We start from the raw sequence: 16,191 nt of genomic DNA on the forward strand, positions 1-16,191 counted from the left end.
AGAAAGATGTAAGGTGGTCATTTGTGAATATTTAATTGCAGGCACGTGTGTATGTTTGCGTTTTCAGCGGTGATGATCTACATAGCAAATAATAAATATTTCCATAACCACCAGGAAAGAAGACATGACTGGTATTTCTTTGTTTAAAAATCAAATTTTTATGCTTCATGACATACAAACATTCAACGAAAACGACAATAACGACAACACAAAAATTACATTAAATTTTGAATCACCGGAAGCAGAATTTTTCAAAAACCACGGGCGGTGTTTCCTCCTCCGTTCGTGGTCATGGTGATGTTCCCGTTCATCATGGTCCTTGACGTTCGACAAACGCTTGTCCTTTCCGTCCAGCGAGTTTTTGTCCACCACTGTGTCCTTAGTGTCCGGCAGTCTGGTCTTGTGCTTGTCCCGAGTCGTGGTGTCCGGTGATTTGCTCGTCACGATGGGCTTGAAGGTAAACGAACAGAACGCTTTGTCTTCCAGATTCGGCTCCTTCACACAATTCCAAGGCTTGAAATTGTTCATTTCCGACAGTGGGGTCGGGTTTCTGATCCACTCGATGGCCTGGCTGACGGTGACGATGTACGTGTCGTTCATTGAGGTCAGGCGAAGGATGAAGTCGTTCATGGCGTCGAAGTTGTGTTTTGTCTGAAGCCACACCGAGTGCAGGTTTACGTATAGCGGAGCGCGGTTGGTGCGGTAGTTTCGGAGGAAATTCTTCCACAGCATCTGGAAAGCCTCGTCCTTGTTTCGCGGCACGTTTTTGCAGAAGTCGATGTAAGCACACGGCAAATGTTCTCTGTAGTCCATCACGTTCACCACTGGGATAATCCACAAGCCGGGGTAGGACTTTTTTGGGCAAGGGTCAATATTGCAGACCAAAGTGTACGAATAATCCAGCGTGAACGGCCACATCACAGGAGAGTACACGTTTCTGGGAAAAGGGTACGTCATCGTCGCATCGTACGTGAAGTTATTTTTGTAGAGGATGTCAAACATGATGTCTCCCGTCGGCTGCAGGAAAGGACTTCTCCAACCACGAATGTCCTCTAGAGGGATGTTGCCCAGATCAACCAGATTGTTCCTCTGGTTTATTATCTCGTCCTCTAGATCCTGATTGTTTGCTGCACTCCACCACTCGTGGGGAAGACGATGTGTTACGCTGTGGTCGGCAATTTCTATCCCTCTCGCATGGAGTTTCCTGACCATGCAGTAGTCTGTGAAATTGTTGGACACGAACAAGGTCGTGGACACCGGGCACCCGTTGGGGTTCAGTCGGCTTAGGTCTGGCGGGAATAGCTCCCTGTAAAAGTCCCAATTGTCCCAGTTGACCGCGTCGTCGAATGTGATGAGGACCATCTGCGGCACCTCATTCTGCTTGAAGTCTCCGGGCACGTTGTGACCGGGACATCTGCAGTCGGGGAGTTTACAGTTGTACGACGTGCACCGGTCTTCCACGGCCGAGTTGGCGTTCAGTGGCGTCACCAGAAGCAGGAGTTCAAACACACAAAACATGACACGAAAACCCATCACGCTTCCAGTCCAAGAAATTGTACACAACACTTCTATACCTTACTTTGTTTGTTTTTTTCACCACAAGAAAACCAATATGAATATTTTAATAAATAACACGAAAGATAACCTCTTCAGAACTGAATAACTGATGAAATATGCTTTACAAGACTACAAATTCTAACTTTTTTCTTCCAAGAAACAAATTTCACAAAATTGACAAAACGTTCCACAGAATATTTCTGTCCACTGTTTTCCTTAGACCTTTAGCTTTGACCGCCGTTAACGTCACGAAGCATAAACATCTCTACACTCACTTTGAATAATTTGAGCAAGTCCGTTATAAAACACAGCTCTATTAACAAACAATCACTTTGGACGATGGAATCTTTGACTGAAATCCTAAATCAACACTTCGGGTTTAAATAGGCACGCGAACAAGCCGCCACCATTACGAGGCAGGAGCTTCGGCTGTTTGCCAACAGATGGACTCAACCAGGAGCCAATCCAGCGGCCAACAGACGTGATGACTTGGGTCCACAATCTGTCATGTGACAATATTCTCGGCCGTGTCTCGAAACCCGGACTCCCATATGATCTCCGGCAGACGGCAGTAAAGGCAAATTCCGTCATGTCTTTCCTGAATGTTTGATGGTTGAACTATATAGAAGTTGTGTGGAGTGTTTTTGTTGATTTTGTTTGGAGTTCGTCAGAAGCTTAACATATTTTGTTTGTACTAAAAAGGCTAATGCTTGTAATTGATGGAGACAAAATGTTTGAAGAAAAATTAAAAGGGGTTAATGTTAGATGTATAAAATATAACAAAAACGTTTGCAGGCAATTCAAAGATAACGTTTTTATTTTTAAATAATAATAAAATAAAAAAACACAAAAAACCCAACTCCCTAAAAAAAACCCCACTAAACCCCCACAAATCCCCCAAACAAACAACCTCTTTAACAAATAAAAATTACTAAAATAAAACCACAAAAAAACCTCCCACCCTCATTGCTAACTCAGACTACTGTGTTGGAAGAGGGTTAGGCATTTTCATGCTCTAAAAGTCCCCTAACCCTACACACATTACGTATGTATGGTGGGTAGAGGTTTACGTAGATCAGGTGACTTTTATATATATTTAAGTTGGGGAAGGGACGGTCCCCTGGTCCCCCATTGGATCCGTCTCTGCACACTAGGCATAAAATAATGTGATAACGTCTGGAATAGCGTTAATGCATTTCTCAAAAGCGTGTACCTCATTATAACCAAGGGACTTGTACAGTCTATCAAAACAGGATCATTTCATTGTACAATATAAGTCATCTGAAGAATGTCGAGCATCTTGTAATCCTGTGTGCCCTAATATTTCTTTTCAGAATGAGACTGTATGTGGGTTACCGTATTATTTATTTTTTATTTTTAGCCAGTTACGTACACATGTAGTAGCATCGGCACTTGGACATTCAAGTATGCAAACATTGAGTTTCTATTGGAGGACATCCGCATGATGGGAGAGGGGGTTACACACTGTTTATGAGTCGTGTTTCGGAACAACAAACAATTATAAACGGTGATGGTGGTGGAAAAAGAGGTGTATTCAAATCAATTCGTTTATTGCTTTAAACTACAAGCTTATCAGCACACATTACCAAGGTTACGTTGTCACGTGGTCTCGCTCGGCTGAGGTGCTTGTGTCGTAAGATCGAACCACCGCACTGGACTCATTCTCCGATTGGTTTTTCTCCCGTTCCAACCATGTAGTGGGTTTTTCTCCCGTCCCAACCCAAGACTATATAGTAGAATTATCAAATGTTTGACATCCAATAGCTGATGATTAATTTTCATTTTTTCATTTCAACTTATTTTCGTGCTTATATCCAATTAAGGTTCATGCACTCTGTCCTGGGAACACACCTCGGCTATCTGGACTGTCTGTCCAGGACAGTGGGTTAGTTGTTAGTGGTTAGTAAAAGAAAAGAGGGTTTAGTGGTCTCACACCTACCCACTGAGTCGTTAAAACTCGCTCTGGGTGGAAGCCGGTGCCAGGCTGCGAACCCTGTACCTACCAGACTTGCGTCCGATGGCTTAACCACGACGGCACCGAAGCCGGTGTTGATTAATAAATCAATGTGCTCTAGTGGTATTGTTAAACAAAACAGATTTTGACTTTTCCTTCCTTAAAATTAAAATTTGTTTTGTTTAACGACACCTTTTTCCTTCCTTTATCACAATCCAAATGTCAAACAAGTTTCAGTTGTGTAAACGTGTTTGTCACTAACAACAATAACTACATAAAACGACCTCTTGTGCAGTTTCCCTCATAATATAGCATTTCCTAAATTTGCAGTATTTATATATTATTTTAAAATACCGTCATACCAGTATGTATATTATATCGGTGTTTATTAGAACAATAAAATCACTCTAAATGCATGTTTTAAAATCTTGTTTCAGTTTTGAAAAGCTATTCATTTAGCAGATCGCTATTCGTGATAATTAAATAAGTAAGTGAAAAACCGATTTTCCACCTCCAATATCCGAATTATATAACAGATAATTAACAATGTACGTGTTTATCAGGTAGACATGTATCGCTTAAGTTTAAAAACGTCCCACACCACGTTACCATTCTCTATATGGAAAATTTAATAGTTCGCTTTGGGAATCGCTCTAGCAGACGACAGATGTCTTTCAGGCCATGACATAAAACCCCAAAAAACAATTTATTTTTAATAAATTAAAACATAAAATACAGGAAATATGTACGAGGCGTGTTCCGAAGGTCGAGCGATCGAGGTTTTTACGCCTAACGTTCGCGAGCGCTCTACGTCCTGAACATTCGACTGGTCCCACCGCTGCCACCACGCCAGTAGAAGATGAGAACAACTTTTGTGGAAGGAATTTTAACTTTACTTTAAAACAAACGCGCCAAGAAAACTTTAACACAAGTTAGAAAGAAACCAAAATGCCACATCTGGCGAATTTTTTTAACACAGACATATTTTTGATGTTTTCTATACAACTAGTGTTAATGAAAGAATTAAAACAATATGTATGTTTAAAGGCATATTGCCACAGACCACTGACCTATTTAATGGTCTAACAAAGTATTACCTGAACAAAAATAATTTGATTTGTCCCTAAATGTACTTTATTCAACCATCTTCATAACCATCATACTCCATTTATTAATGACATTTTGTAAAAATAATTGAATTATGCCAATGGTCCATAATTCAAAAACTAAAATTGCCGAGAGGGATGACATGAATTTCACTCCATCGTGGTTCAGTTAAGGTGATGCGATAGCTAGATTTGGTTTCCAACAATTAATGTAATGTTTTGAAAAATAAGGTCATTAAATCCGTGACAGTATGCCTTTAATGGTAAGCCTTCTGGCTGTATTTTGTCCATATTATTTTGTAATATTGTGCATTGACCTTTTGGGACATGGGTGTATAGCGCAAGAGACAGCCGGAGTGAATCGGTTAATGAACCACCTGTTCGGGCCAGTACTACAGCCAGATGCGGTCATATAGCAAAAAACTGACACAGAAATGTTCTCAATTTTGGAGTGAAAATAAATGCTAACATAATGTATGTTCGCAATGGTGTATGTTGTTAGTACCAACGAGAATCCGTTCTAATGACAATCTTCATTTGAAGTTGGGCAATTTAACATGGGTTTCAATAACAGATGACATCTGTGTAGTGAGATCTAAGGGCTAAAATATAAAACTTTTATAATGATAGTTTAGACCAAACCATTACATAAATGTTACAACTAAAATAGTACTATTATTCTACAATTTAATGTTTGCTCCATAAAAACCATAATGTGTTAATGTTAACAGGATCGTATCCCATTATCAGTTATGAGTTCAGAATTCAGAACATTAATTTTATTTAATTTCTATACAATCAACAGGTGGTTGTCCATAAGAAAGACATGAATAGAAACACATAGTTTGTGTTTTAAACACCTTGTTGCTAAACCTTGTACAAATGTCGTCAGTAAGTACTTTACACTTTTAAATGTGAAGAGGTTTAACACGTATACAAAACTTATCGCCAAGCCGGTTTCCAATCTATGTTTTACGTTTCAGAATGTTTTTTATTTGATACTAAAGGTTTTCGTTTTACATGAATTCACAACTGAGAATCTGGTTTGACTTTATTTAGAAAAATCATAAATGATTTAACAAATATCATTGTATCCATTTTAGTATAAAAGTACAAAACATAAGCAATTGTTTTGAACATGATTGTAGCCAGTTGAATTTTGATACCAAATTGATCTAATATTTATTTACGTCCTTTAATTATTATTTGTTTAATATTCATGTGTATTATCATAACACATAGAAAAAAAAAGGATTGTGGTGGGGGTAATTGCTTCCTAACAACTCCCACTAGCTAAGATACTGCAATAATCAATACAACCGGCCCCGGACTTAAAGCTCGTAGGTATTGGGTTCGCGTCCCGGTACCGGCTCTCACCCAGAGCGATGTTAACGACTCACTAGACCACTGCACCAACTTCTCTCTAACAACTAACCACAAATTCACTGTCCTGGAAAGACCGTCCAGACGGCTGAGGTGTGTGTGTGTGCCCAGGACAGCGTGCTTGATCCTTAATTGGATATAAGCACGAAATTAAGTATAAACAAACAAACAATACATCTCATTGAGAAGGTATACGACAACGACACCGACGTCTCTCGCAACACGAGGCGGGATTTAGCCCAGTGATAAAGCGCTCGCCTTATGAGCAGTCGGTCTGGGATCGATCCCCATCTGTTTGCACATATGGTTATTTCTCGTTCCATTCAATGCACCACGACTATGATATCAAATGCCGTGGTATGTGCTATCCTGTCTGTGGGATGGTACATATAAAAGACCCCTTTCTACTGATGAAATAATGTAGCGGGTTTCCTCTCTAAGACTATATGTCAAATGTTAGCCGATGATTAAAAAATCAATGTGCTCTAATGGTGTTGATGAACCATTTTTTTTTTTTAATTTTTTACTTTTTGAACACAATCTAAATAGCTGAGATATGTGTTTGAATCTTACCTGAATATAACTAGGAAATCCATGGAATTAAACATCTCAGCTAGCACGAACTGGTTAGGCGCTCTAATACTCTAATATAGGGAGTGTGCATATTATAAAGATGGAGTGTATATTGAATATATTAATAAAGTATAGGGGAATGGACATTACAATTATCAGAGACTTAGCTCAATTGGTTGAGTACTCGCATCGCAGGATCGAACCACCTCGGTGGATCCATTCAACTGATTGGGTTTATTTCGTTCCATTCAGTGCACCATAACTGCCGTGGTATGTGCTTTCCTGTCTATGGGAAAGTGCATATAAAAGATCCCTTGCTACTAATAATGGGAAAATGTAGCGGGTTTCCTCTCTAAGACTCTATGTCAGTTTCCAAATGTTGACTTCCAATAGCCGATGATTAATTAATCAGTGTACTCTAGTGGTGACATTAAACAAAAACAAACTTTAACTGAGACTCCAATGCCACCACACACTATATTGGAAGTTACCAAGACACTTTTATATGCACAGAGAAATAACCTAAGGGATCCACCGCGGTGGATGAATGTCTTTAATTACGGTACCTAAGGCAACTGTTATAACCACCGAGCTATCACGGGCTTTACATTTCAAACTGGCCTACCACTCGGCACCAGATAACGATCGCACGCCGTAGGAGGTATCCTATGAACAGTCAGAATAAATGTATTGTCTTCAGACTTTTAAAAAGTCTTGTGTTTTAAAACTAACAAACACTGATAGTTAATAAAGAGAGAAAAAAGAAAATTAAACTTTGTTTTGTAGAACGACACAACTAGAGCGCATTCATTTATTAATCATCGGCTATTGGATGTAAAAAAAATTTAATTATGACATATAGTCTTAGAGAGGAAACCCACAACATTCATAAGCGTACAAGACAGGGGGCAGGGGAGGGGCCAATTTCAAAACCTCGAAGTCGATGTAAGCACACTGCAAAAGTTCTCTATAGTCCATCACGTTCACCACTGGGATAATCCACAAGCCGGGGTAAGACTTTTGGGGGCAAGGGTCAATATTGCAGACCAAAGTGTACGAATAATCCAGCGTGAACGGCCACATCACAGGAGAGTACACGTTTGTGGGGAAAGGGTACGTCATCGTCGCGTCGTACGTGAAGTTGTTTCTGTAGAGGATGTCAAACATGACGTCTCCCGTTGGCTGCAGGAAAGGACTTCTCCAACCACGAATGTCCTCTAGGGGGATATTGCCCAAATCAGCTAGATTGTTCCTCTGGTTTATTATCTCGTACTCTAGATCATGATTGTTTGCCGCACTCCACCACTAGTTGGGCAGACGATGTGTTACGCTGTGATCGGCAATTTCAATCCCTCTCGCATGCAGCTTCCTGACCATGCAATAGTCTGTGTATTTATTGGACACGAACAAGGTCGTGGACACCGGGCACCCGTTGGGGTTCAGTCGGCTTAGGTCTGGAGGGAACAGCTCCCTGTAAAAGTCCCAGTTTTCCCAGTTGACCGCGTCGTCGAATGTGATGAGGACCATCTGCGGCACCTCATCCTGCTTGAAGTCACCGGGCACGTTGAGACCAGGGCATCTGCAGTCGGGAAGTTTACAGTTGTACGACGTGCACCGGTCTTCCGCGGCCGAGTTGGCGTCCAGCAGCGTCACCAGAAGCAGAAGTCCAAATACACAAAACATAACACGAAAACCCATCACGCTTCCAGTCCAAGAAATTGTACACAACACTTCTATACTTTAGTTTGCTGGGGGGTTTCTCACCACAAGAAAAGCAGTATAAATATTTAAATAAATAACACGAAAGACACCTCCTCTTCAGAACTCTACGTAACTAAACAGATATATCATGTCTACTGTGTATACGACTTTGGTATTTTGAAACTGCAACAGTGCTTATGACGTGATTTCACGCTTCTGGAACATATGGGCCTGTTTAAATGAACATGGTTATAAAATGCGACAGCAAAACGCTGTTGCATCCGGTACGTAGAATCATTTGTGCGCACTTTTTAAAGTTACAAGCGCCTCCGCGGGTTTGCTGCCACGGTTATGTTTACACCACACCACTTTGGTAATCTGAAACCGCTGCAATACTTATGGTGTGATTTTTCATGCTTCTCACAACGTGCTACATAACAACCATAAAAAATGACATCCATGTTGAAATCTGCGTACGATAGCAACAGCAGTTACTCGTGGAGGTGTTAAGACCGTCATCTACACTGCGATCGGTCGATATATACCTCACCGCACGTTTTTATCTCACCCATTCAAGTAAATCCCAAATAACTGGCAATATTTGACCTCTCTTGGTTCTATAAATATACATTAACTGATAATTTTGACCTCGCCACTTTCTATAATTTTACATTGACTAGTAAAGACTGACGGCACCGGTAATTCAACAAATGTACATTTAACATATGAGGCTTGACCTCACTTATTTCTAAAAGTTAAATTAAAGGTACTAGGCCCTCTTTTTACAACAATGATTAAACGTTTTCTTCATTGGGCGACATCACCGAAACACATTGCCCATTTAAAACTCGGCAACTGGATGTCGAACATTTGATAATTCTGATACACAAGCTTAGAGAAAACCCGTGAAGAAATTACTATTTAAAGTAAGATACTTCTAGCACCAAATGCCATTCGGGGCGGGATCCAGCTCAGTCTGTAGAGCTCTCGCCTATGGTCCTTGGAGTGAATCCCCTTGATGGACCTATTATCTGACTGTTTTCCGTCATCCTAAGCAGTGCCCCACAACTGGTATATCAAACGCTGTGGTAAGTACTGTCCTGTCTGTGGTAAAGAGCTTATAACAGATCCCTTGCTGCTGATGGAAAATACAGCAGATTTTCTCTGAAGACTACGTGCCAAACAATACCAAATGTTTGACATCTAGTAGCCGATAATTAAATAATCAACGTGCTCTAATGGTATCGTTAAACAAAACAAAGTTAACTTGAATTGTTGACATTTCAACAACCATGAATCAGATGTACAAATATGAACATTTTAAATATAAAAAAGTAGATCACGATTTAGCTAACGAGGGTAGCCCCGTTAGTATTATTCCGAAATAAATTATGCAAAGAGAACATTTTTGGTCTATATTGATATCTGGTACGTCATACCTTACTACTGTGATTTTCCATCACCGTGACCATAACGGCCACTGAAAAAAAGTAACATACATTACCAGGTTACAGCAGGTAGGGATTCATCTGTTATGTGTCGTTATTAAAAAAAAACCCAATATGTTATTTTTTGTTATTAAAAAAGAAACACAACAATTCAACATAATGTGCGCTATTGTCGAAACTAGTGGCTTTAAAAGATTGCTTTTATATTTGGACAACGTGTCTTGAAGTAAAACGTATTGTAAGTAACAAGAGTTGAAAAAACTAAGCTTCCAAATTTAGAAGCGGAAGTGGGTGCTCGTACGGTACTTATGTATTGTCATTTGAATTGGAAATTCCAAATTTCTATTTGATGCATAGGACACTCAATGATAGATTAATATTCTACTATACGTATTATCTGGTTCAGAAGAAAGAAAGATGTAAGGTGGTCATTTGTGCGTTTTTAGCGGTAATCTGTATAGCAAATAATAAATATTTCCATAACCACCAGGGAAGAAGACATGACTGGTATTTCTTAGTTTTAAATCAAATTTTTATGCTTCATGACAAACAAACATTTAACGAAAACGAAAATAACGACAACAAAAATTACATTAAATTTTGTATCACCGGAAGCAGAATTCTTCAAAAACCACGGGCGGTGTTTCCTCCTCCGTTCGTGGTCATGATGATGTTCCCGTTCATCATGGTCTTTGACGTTCGTCAGATGCTTGTCCCTTCTGTCGAGCGAGTTTTTGTCCACCACTGTTTCCTTAGTGTCCGGCAGTCTGGTCTTGTGCTTCTCCCGAGCCGTGGTGTCCGGTGATTTGCTCATCACAATGGGCTTGAAGGTAAACGAGCAGAACGCTTTGTCTTCCAGATTCGGCTCCTTGACACAGTTCCAAGGCTTGAAATTATTAATTTCCGACAGCGGGGTCGGATTTCTGATCCACTCGATGGCTTGGCTGATGGTGATGATATACGTGTCGTTCATTGAGGTCAAGCGAAGAATGAAGTCGTTCATGGCGTCGAAGTTGTGTTTTGTCTGAAGCCACGCCGAGTGCAGATTCACGTATAGCGGTGCGCGGTTCGTGCGGTAGTTTCGAAGGAAATTCTTCCACAGCATCTGGAAAGCCTCGTCCTGGTTTCGCGGGACGTTTTTGCAGGAGTCGATGTAAGCACACGGCAAAAGTTCTCTGTAGTCCATCACGCTCACCACTGGGATAATCCACAAACCGGGGTAGGACTTTTTGGGACAGAGGTCAATACTGCAGATCAAAGTGTACGAATAATCCAGCGTGAACGGCCACATCACAGGAGAGTAAACGTTTGTGGGGAAAGGGTACGTCATCGTCGCGTCGAACGTGAAGTTCTTTCTGTAGAGGATGTCAAACATGACGTCTCCCGTCGGCTGCAGGAAAGGACTTCTCCAACCACTAATGTCCTCTATGGAGATGTTGCCCAAATCAGCAAGATTGTTCCTCTGGTTTATGATCTCGTCCTCTAGATCCTGATTGTTGGCCGCGGTCCACCACTCGTTGGGCAGACGATGTGTTACGCTGTGATCGGCAATTTCAATCCCTCTCGCATGCAGCTTCCTGACCATGCAATAGTCTGTGTATTTGTTGGACACGAACAAGGTCATGGACACCGGGCACCCGTTGGGGTTCAGTCGGCTTAGGTCTGGAGGGAACAGCTTCCTGTAAAAGTCCCAGTTTTCCCAGTTGACCGCATCGTCGAATGTGATGAGGACCATTTGCGGCACCTCATTCTGCTTGAGGTCTCCGGGCACGTTCCGACCCGGGCATCTGCAGTCGGGGAGTTTACAATTGTACGACGTGCACCGGTCTTCCACTGCCGAGTTGGCGTTCAGTGGCGTCACCACAAGCAGGAGTTCAAATACACAAAACATGAGACGAAAACCCATCACGCTTCCAGTCCAAGAAATTGTACACAACACTTGTATACTTTACTTTGTTTGTTTTTTTCACCACAAGAAAACCAATATGAATATTTTAATAAATAACACAAAAGATAACCTCTTCAGAACTGAATAACTGATGAAATATGCTTTACAAGACTACAAATTCTAACTTTTTTCTTCCAAGAAACAAATTTCACAAAATTGACAAAACGTTCCACAGAATATTTCTGTCCACTGTTTTCCTTAGACCTTTAGCTTTGACCGTCGTTAACGTTACAAGAAATTGTACACAACTTACTTTGTTTTGTTTTTTCACCACAAGAAATCCAATATAAATATTTTAATAAATAACACGAAAGACACCTCTTCAGTATTTAAACAAATATATTATGTCAACTGTTTATAATTCTTTAGTATTTTGAAACTGCAACAGTGCTTATGATGTGATTTCACGCTTCTGAAACATATGGGCCTGTTTAAATGAACATGGTTATAACATGCGACAACAAAAAGCTGTTGTACCTGTTCCGTAGTAAAAATTTTGCGCACTTTTTAAAGTTACAAACGCCTCCGCGGGTTTGCGGCCACGGTTATGTTTACACCACACCACTTTGGTAATCTAAAAACCGCTGCAGTGCTTATGGTGTGATTTTTCATGCTTCTCACAACGTGCTACATGACAGCCATATTGAAAATCAGCATACGATAGCGAACAGCAGTTACACGTGGAGGTGGAGGTGTTAAGACCATCATCTACACTGCGATCGGTCGATATAGTCACTATTGCACCATCGATTGGAGGCCATACGTCATGCGATGATACGTGTGATAGTGTGGATTCAAATTTGGAATTTGTCGTAATTACGGGGTCTTACGATGACCCAAAATCTTCTATGATCCCCAAGTGATGCTGTCGCACGTCGCACGATCGCTTCGTTTTGAAACAATGATCGTAAAGTGGAGTCTGTCCGTTGTCGTAATATGATGCCTTGGAAATAGGGTATCCACGAGTACTGGAGTACTCGGGCACGGGTCGAGTCTAGCAAGACTCGAGTCTGTTCACAGGACTCGAGTACCCGTACAAGGTGGAATACAATGATTAACTATAATACAATGGACAATGTAGGACAATAATTTCAGCAGTAGATAATCAACGATATAAGTTGCACAATTATTATATGATGATGCACTAGTTTCTCCTTTTAAACTGGTCGTCCGTCCGTCACAACACTGAACATATCAACCGGTTTCTAATTGCAATACAATGGCATGATTTGGCATCCTGGAATTAAGATGTATAAAGCTATTTTACTTTATTCCTTAGTCTCAGCATCATCTAGTGTAAGTGTCGCGTACTCGGGTCCGGGTCGCGTTTGACCCTCGAGGTACTCAAGTCCAATATTTTACTTTATTCCTTAGTCTCATCATCATCTAGTGTAAGTGTCGGGTACTCGGGTCCGGGTCGCGTTTGACCCTCGAGGTACTCAAGTCCAATATTTTGGACTCGTGGAGGCTCTGCTGGGAAAGTGGATGTGGATGTGAGTAATTTTTGGCATGCTTCCGTCAGATAATTATTCGAGCGCGCCTGTTGTAACACTTCTGACTTTGCGAGAGAACGTTAATTTTATTTAATTTCTATACAATCAGCAGGTCGTTGTGCATTAGAAATACATGAATAGGAACGCATAGTTTGTGTTTTAAACACCTTGTTGCTAAACCGTGTACAAATATCGTCAGTAAGTCTTTAACACCTTTGAATGTGAAGAGGTATACAAAACTTTATCGCCAAGCCGGTTTCCATTCCATATTTTGCGTTTCAGAATGTTTTTTTATTTGATCCCAAAGTGTTTTCTTTTTACATGATTTCACATCTGACAATCTGGTTTGACTTTATTTAGAAAAATCATAAATGATTTGACAAATATCATTGTATCCATTTTAGTATTAAAGTCATAAAAGTACAAACCATAAGCAATTGTTTTGAACATGACTGTAGCCTGTTGAATTTTGATACCAAATTGATCTAATATTTATTTACGTCCTTCAATTTATTTATTTTTTATTATTCATGTGGATTATCATAATACATAGAAAAATAAAAGAGTTGTGGTGTGGATAATTGCTTCCTAACACTCCCACTAGCTAAGGCACTGCAATAATCAGCATAATCGGCCCTGGATGTGTAGTAATTAAGCCATTGGACTTAAAAGCTCGTAGGTATTGGGTTCGCGTCCCGGTACCGGCTCTCACCCAGAGCGATGTAAACGACTCACTGGGTAGGTGTAAGACCACTGCACCAACTTCTCTCTAACAACTAACCACAAATTCACTGTCCTGGACAGACCGTCCAGACGGCTGAGGTGTGTGTGCCCAGGACAGCGTGCTTGAACCTTAATTGGATATAAACACTTAATTAAGTATGAACAAACAATCAATACGTCTCAGGGAAGGTACAAGACAACCACACAGACGTCTCTTATTAGATGAGGCGGGATGTAGCCCAGTGGTAAAACGCTCGCCTAATGCGCGGTCGGTCTGGGATCGATCCCCGTCGGTGGCCCATTTGGTTATTTCTCGTTCCTGCCAGTGCACCACGACTAGTATATCAAATGACGTTGTATGTGCTGTCCTGTCTGTAGGATGGTGCATATAATAGATCCCTTACTGCTAATCGAAAGGAGTAGCACATGAAGTGGCGACAGCGGGTTTCCTCTCTCAATATCTGTGTGGTCCTTAACCATATGTTCGACGCCATATAACCGTAAATACAATATGTTGAGTGCGTCGTTAAATAAAACACTTCCTTCCTTTCCTCTAAAACTATATGTCAGAATTACCAAATGTTTAAAATCCAATAGCCGATGATTAATTCTTCTTCTGCGCTCATTCTTTTTATGGCCGTCATATAAGTAATCCGGATATGGCGATCAAGTTTGTCGTCTTCCGGAGGTCGTCAACAGGTCCCCAGAGTTTGGTGTTGAGGGACGTGTCTTCTGTCTAAACTTTCTGTCGGATTTCTTCTAGGAGCGGGCAGGTTTGTAGAATGTGTTCCGGTGCTTGCTCTTCAGCACCACATTCACATTGGGCCACCTCTGCAATTCCTACCCGTTTTAGGTACTTCTTTAGGCCACAATGTCCAGTGCGAAGACGGAAGATTAAAGTTTATTTGAATTTTCGCTTTGGGATTTTTCTTGGCTTCACTGTATGATATGGAAGAATTGGGTTGTGGGAGGCAGATGCCTGCTTTGGCCAGTTGGTCGGCCTTTTCGATGCCTGCAACTCCTACATTTCCAATGTAGTATCACCTTGCAGCTTTGATTAAGAGCATTCAGTTTTTCTTGCAGTTGTCTGATCAGACGTTCTGAGGGTCCTGATGAAAATGACTGGAGAGCTGACAAGGAGTCTGTTAGAAGCACTGTATTGTTTCTTTCCTTTCTCTATCAGAAGCTCTGTCGCGGCAATCAGGGCTTGCAATTCAGCTCTGTAGTTTGAGCTTAGCTCACCAACTGGAATGGAGAGGAGGCCGAGGAGCCATCTGGATTACTGATGTATGCTCCACTTTCACCTTTTCGTATAGCAGCCGATGATTAATAAATCAATGTGCTAAAGTGGTATCGCTAAACAAAAGAAACTTTTTGGACACAATCCAAATAGCTGAGATATGTGCTTGAATCTTACCTGAACATAAGCATGAACATTAACTCGAAAAGGAAATCCATGGGATTAAATATATCGGCAAGTATAAACTAGTTTGGTGCTTTACAAACAAATGAATAAAATATAATGAATACATCTAAATGGCGCTATCCTTTTATTGATATCTTTATATCATACACTCACTATCCTAGCTGATATTAAAAAACAAAACCCCCACTCAACCCCCCCCCCCCCACAAAAATAAAAGCTTAGAAAGAGAGAGCTAAAGTTTGTTTTGTTTGACGATACCACTAGAGCAAAATGATTTATTAATCATCGGCTATTGGATGTCAAACATTTGATAATTTTTACATATAGTCTTTGAGGGGAACCCGCTACAATTTTTCCAATTGTAGCAAGGTACCTTTTATATGCACGATCCCACAGACAGGATAGTACATACCACAGTATTTGATATACCAGTCGTGGTGCACTGGCTAGAGCGAGAAATAGCCACATGGACCCACCGACGGGGATCGATCCTAGACAGACCGCGCATCAAGCTGGGCTACATTCCGCCCTAGAAAGAGAAGGAAACAAATCTAATACTCGTTTGGCGTGTGCGTATTATAAAGATGGAGTGTGTTAAATAATATAAAGTATGGGAGAGTGGACATTATATTCATGATCAATGAAACTGACTGGAGAATGTGATGACTGGAGAATACGTATTGTATCTGAGACTCCAGGGGCGGGATTTAGCACAGTCGGGTGAGGTGCTCGCACAGCAGGATCGAACCACCTCGGTGGATCCATTCAACTGATTTGGTTTTTCTCGTTCCAACCAGTGCACCACAACTGGTCAAGAAGAAGAAGTTTGTTTTGTTTAACGACACCACTAGAGCACAT

General features: G+C 40.8%; 2 protein-coding genes across 2 annotated transcripts; both read right to left on the reverse strand.

The window, feature by feature from the left end:
- Positions 1 to 138: 138 nt before the first annotated feature.
- LOC121379284 lies at positions 139 to 12,227 on the reverse strand. The gene is made up of 5 exons (XM_041507833.1): positions 10,283 to 12,227; positions 7,924 to 8,296; positions 7,493 to 7,776; positions 1,955 to 2,155; positions 139 to 1,537 (listed from the first exon to the last, which is right to left on the reverse strand). Exons 1-5 carry the CDS (start codon positions 11,647 to 11,649, stop codon positions 166 to 168), a joined length of 3,597 nt encoding a protein of 1,198 aa, XP_041363767.1. The 5' UTR covers positions 11,650 to 12,227; the 3' UTR covers positions 139 to 165.
- Positions 6,948 to 8,845, reverse strand: LOC121380329 (chitin deacetylase 7-like). Its single transcript, XM_041509117.1, has one exon. It carries the CDS (start codon positions 8,290 to 8,292, stop codon positions 7,900 to 7,902), a length of 393 nt encoding a protein of 130 aa, XP_041365051.1. The 5' UTR covers positions 8,293 to 8,845; the 3' UTR covers positions 6,948 to 7,899.
- Positions 12,228 to 16,191: the final 3,964 nt, after the last annotated feature.

Source organism: Gigantopelta aegis, chromosome 2, assembly GCF_016097555.1.
Source record: "Gigantopelta aegis isolate Gae_Host chromosome 2, Gae_host_genome, whole genome shotgun sequence".
NCBI classification, from domain to species: domain Eukaryota; kingdom Metazoa; phylum Mollusca; class Gastropoda; order Neomphalida; family Peltospiridae; genus Gigantopelta; species Gigantopelta aegis.

Excerpts from the sequence above, each read along its gene's own strand:
- LOC121379284 (XM_041507833.1), bottom strand. The coding sequence starts at position 11,649 with ATGGGTTTTCGTCTCATGTTTTGTGTATTTGAACTCCTGCTTGTGGTG. Across the intron at positions 7,777-7,923 it reads TTGAAATTGCCGATCACAGC|CCAACGGGAGACGTCATGTT; the intron begins GTAACACATCGT and ends CCTTTCCTGCAG. Across the intron at positions 2,156-7,492 it reads CCTCCCCTGCCCCCTGTCTT|GAAAGACATGACGGAATTTG; the intron begins GTACGCTTATGA and ends TCAAACATTCAG.
- LOC121380329 (XM_041509117.1), bottom strand. The coding sequence starts at position 8,292 with ATGGGTTTTCGTGTTATGTTTTGTGTATTTGGACTTCTGCTTCTGGTG.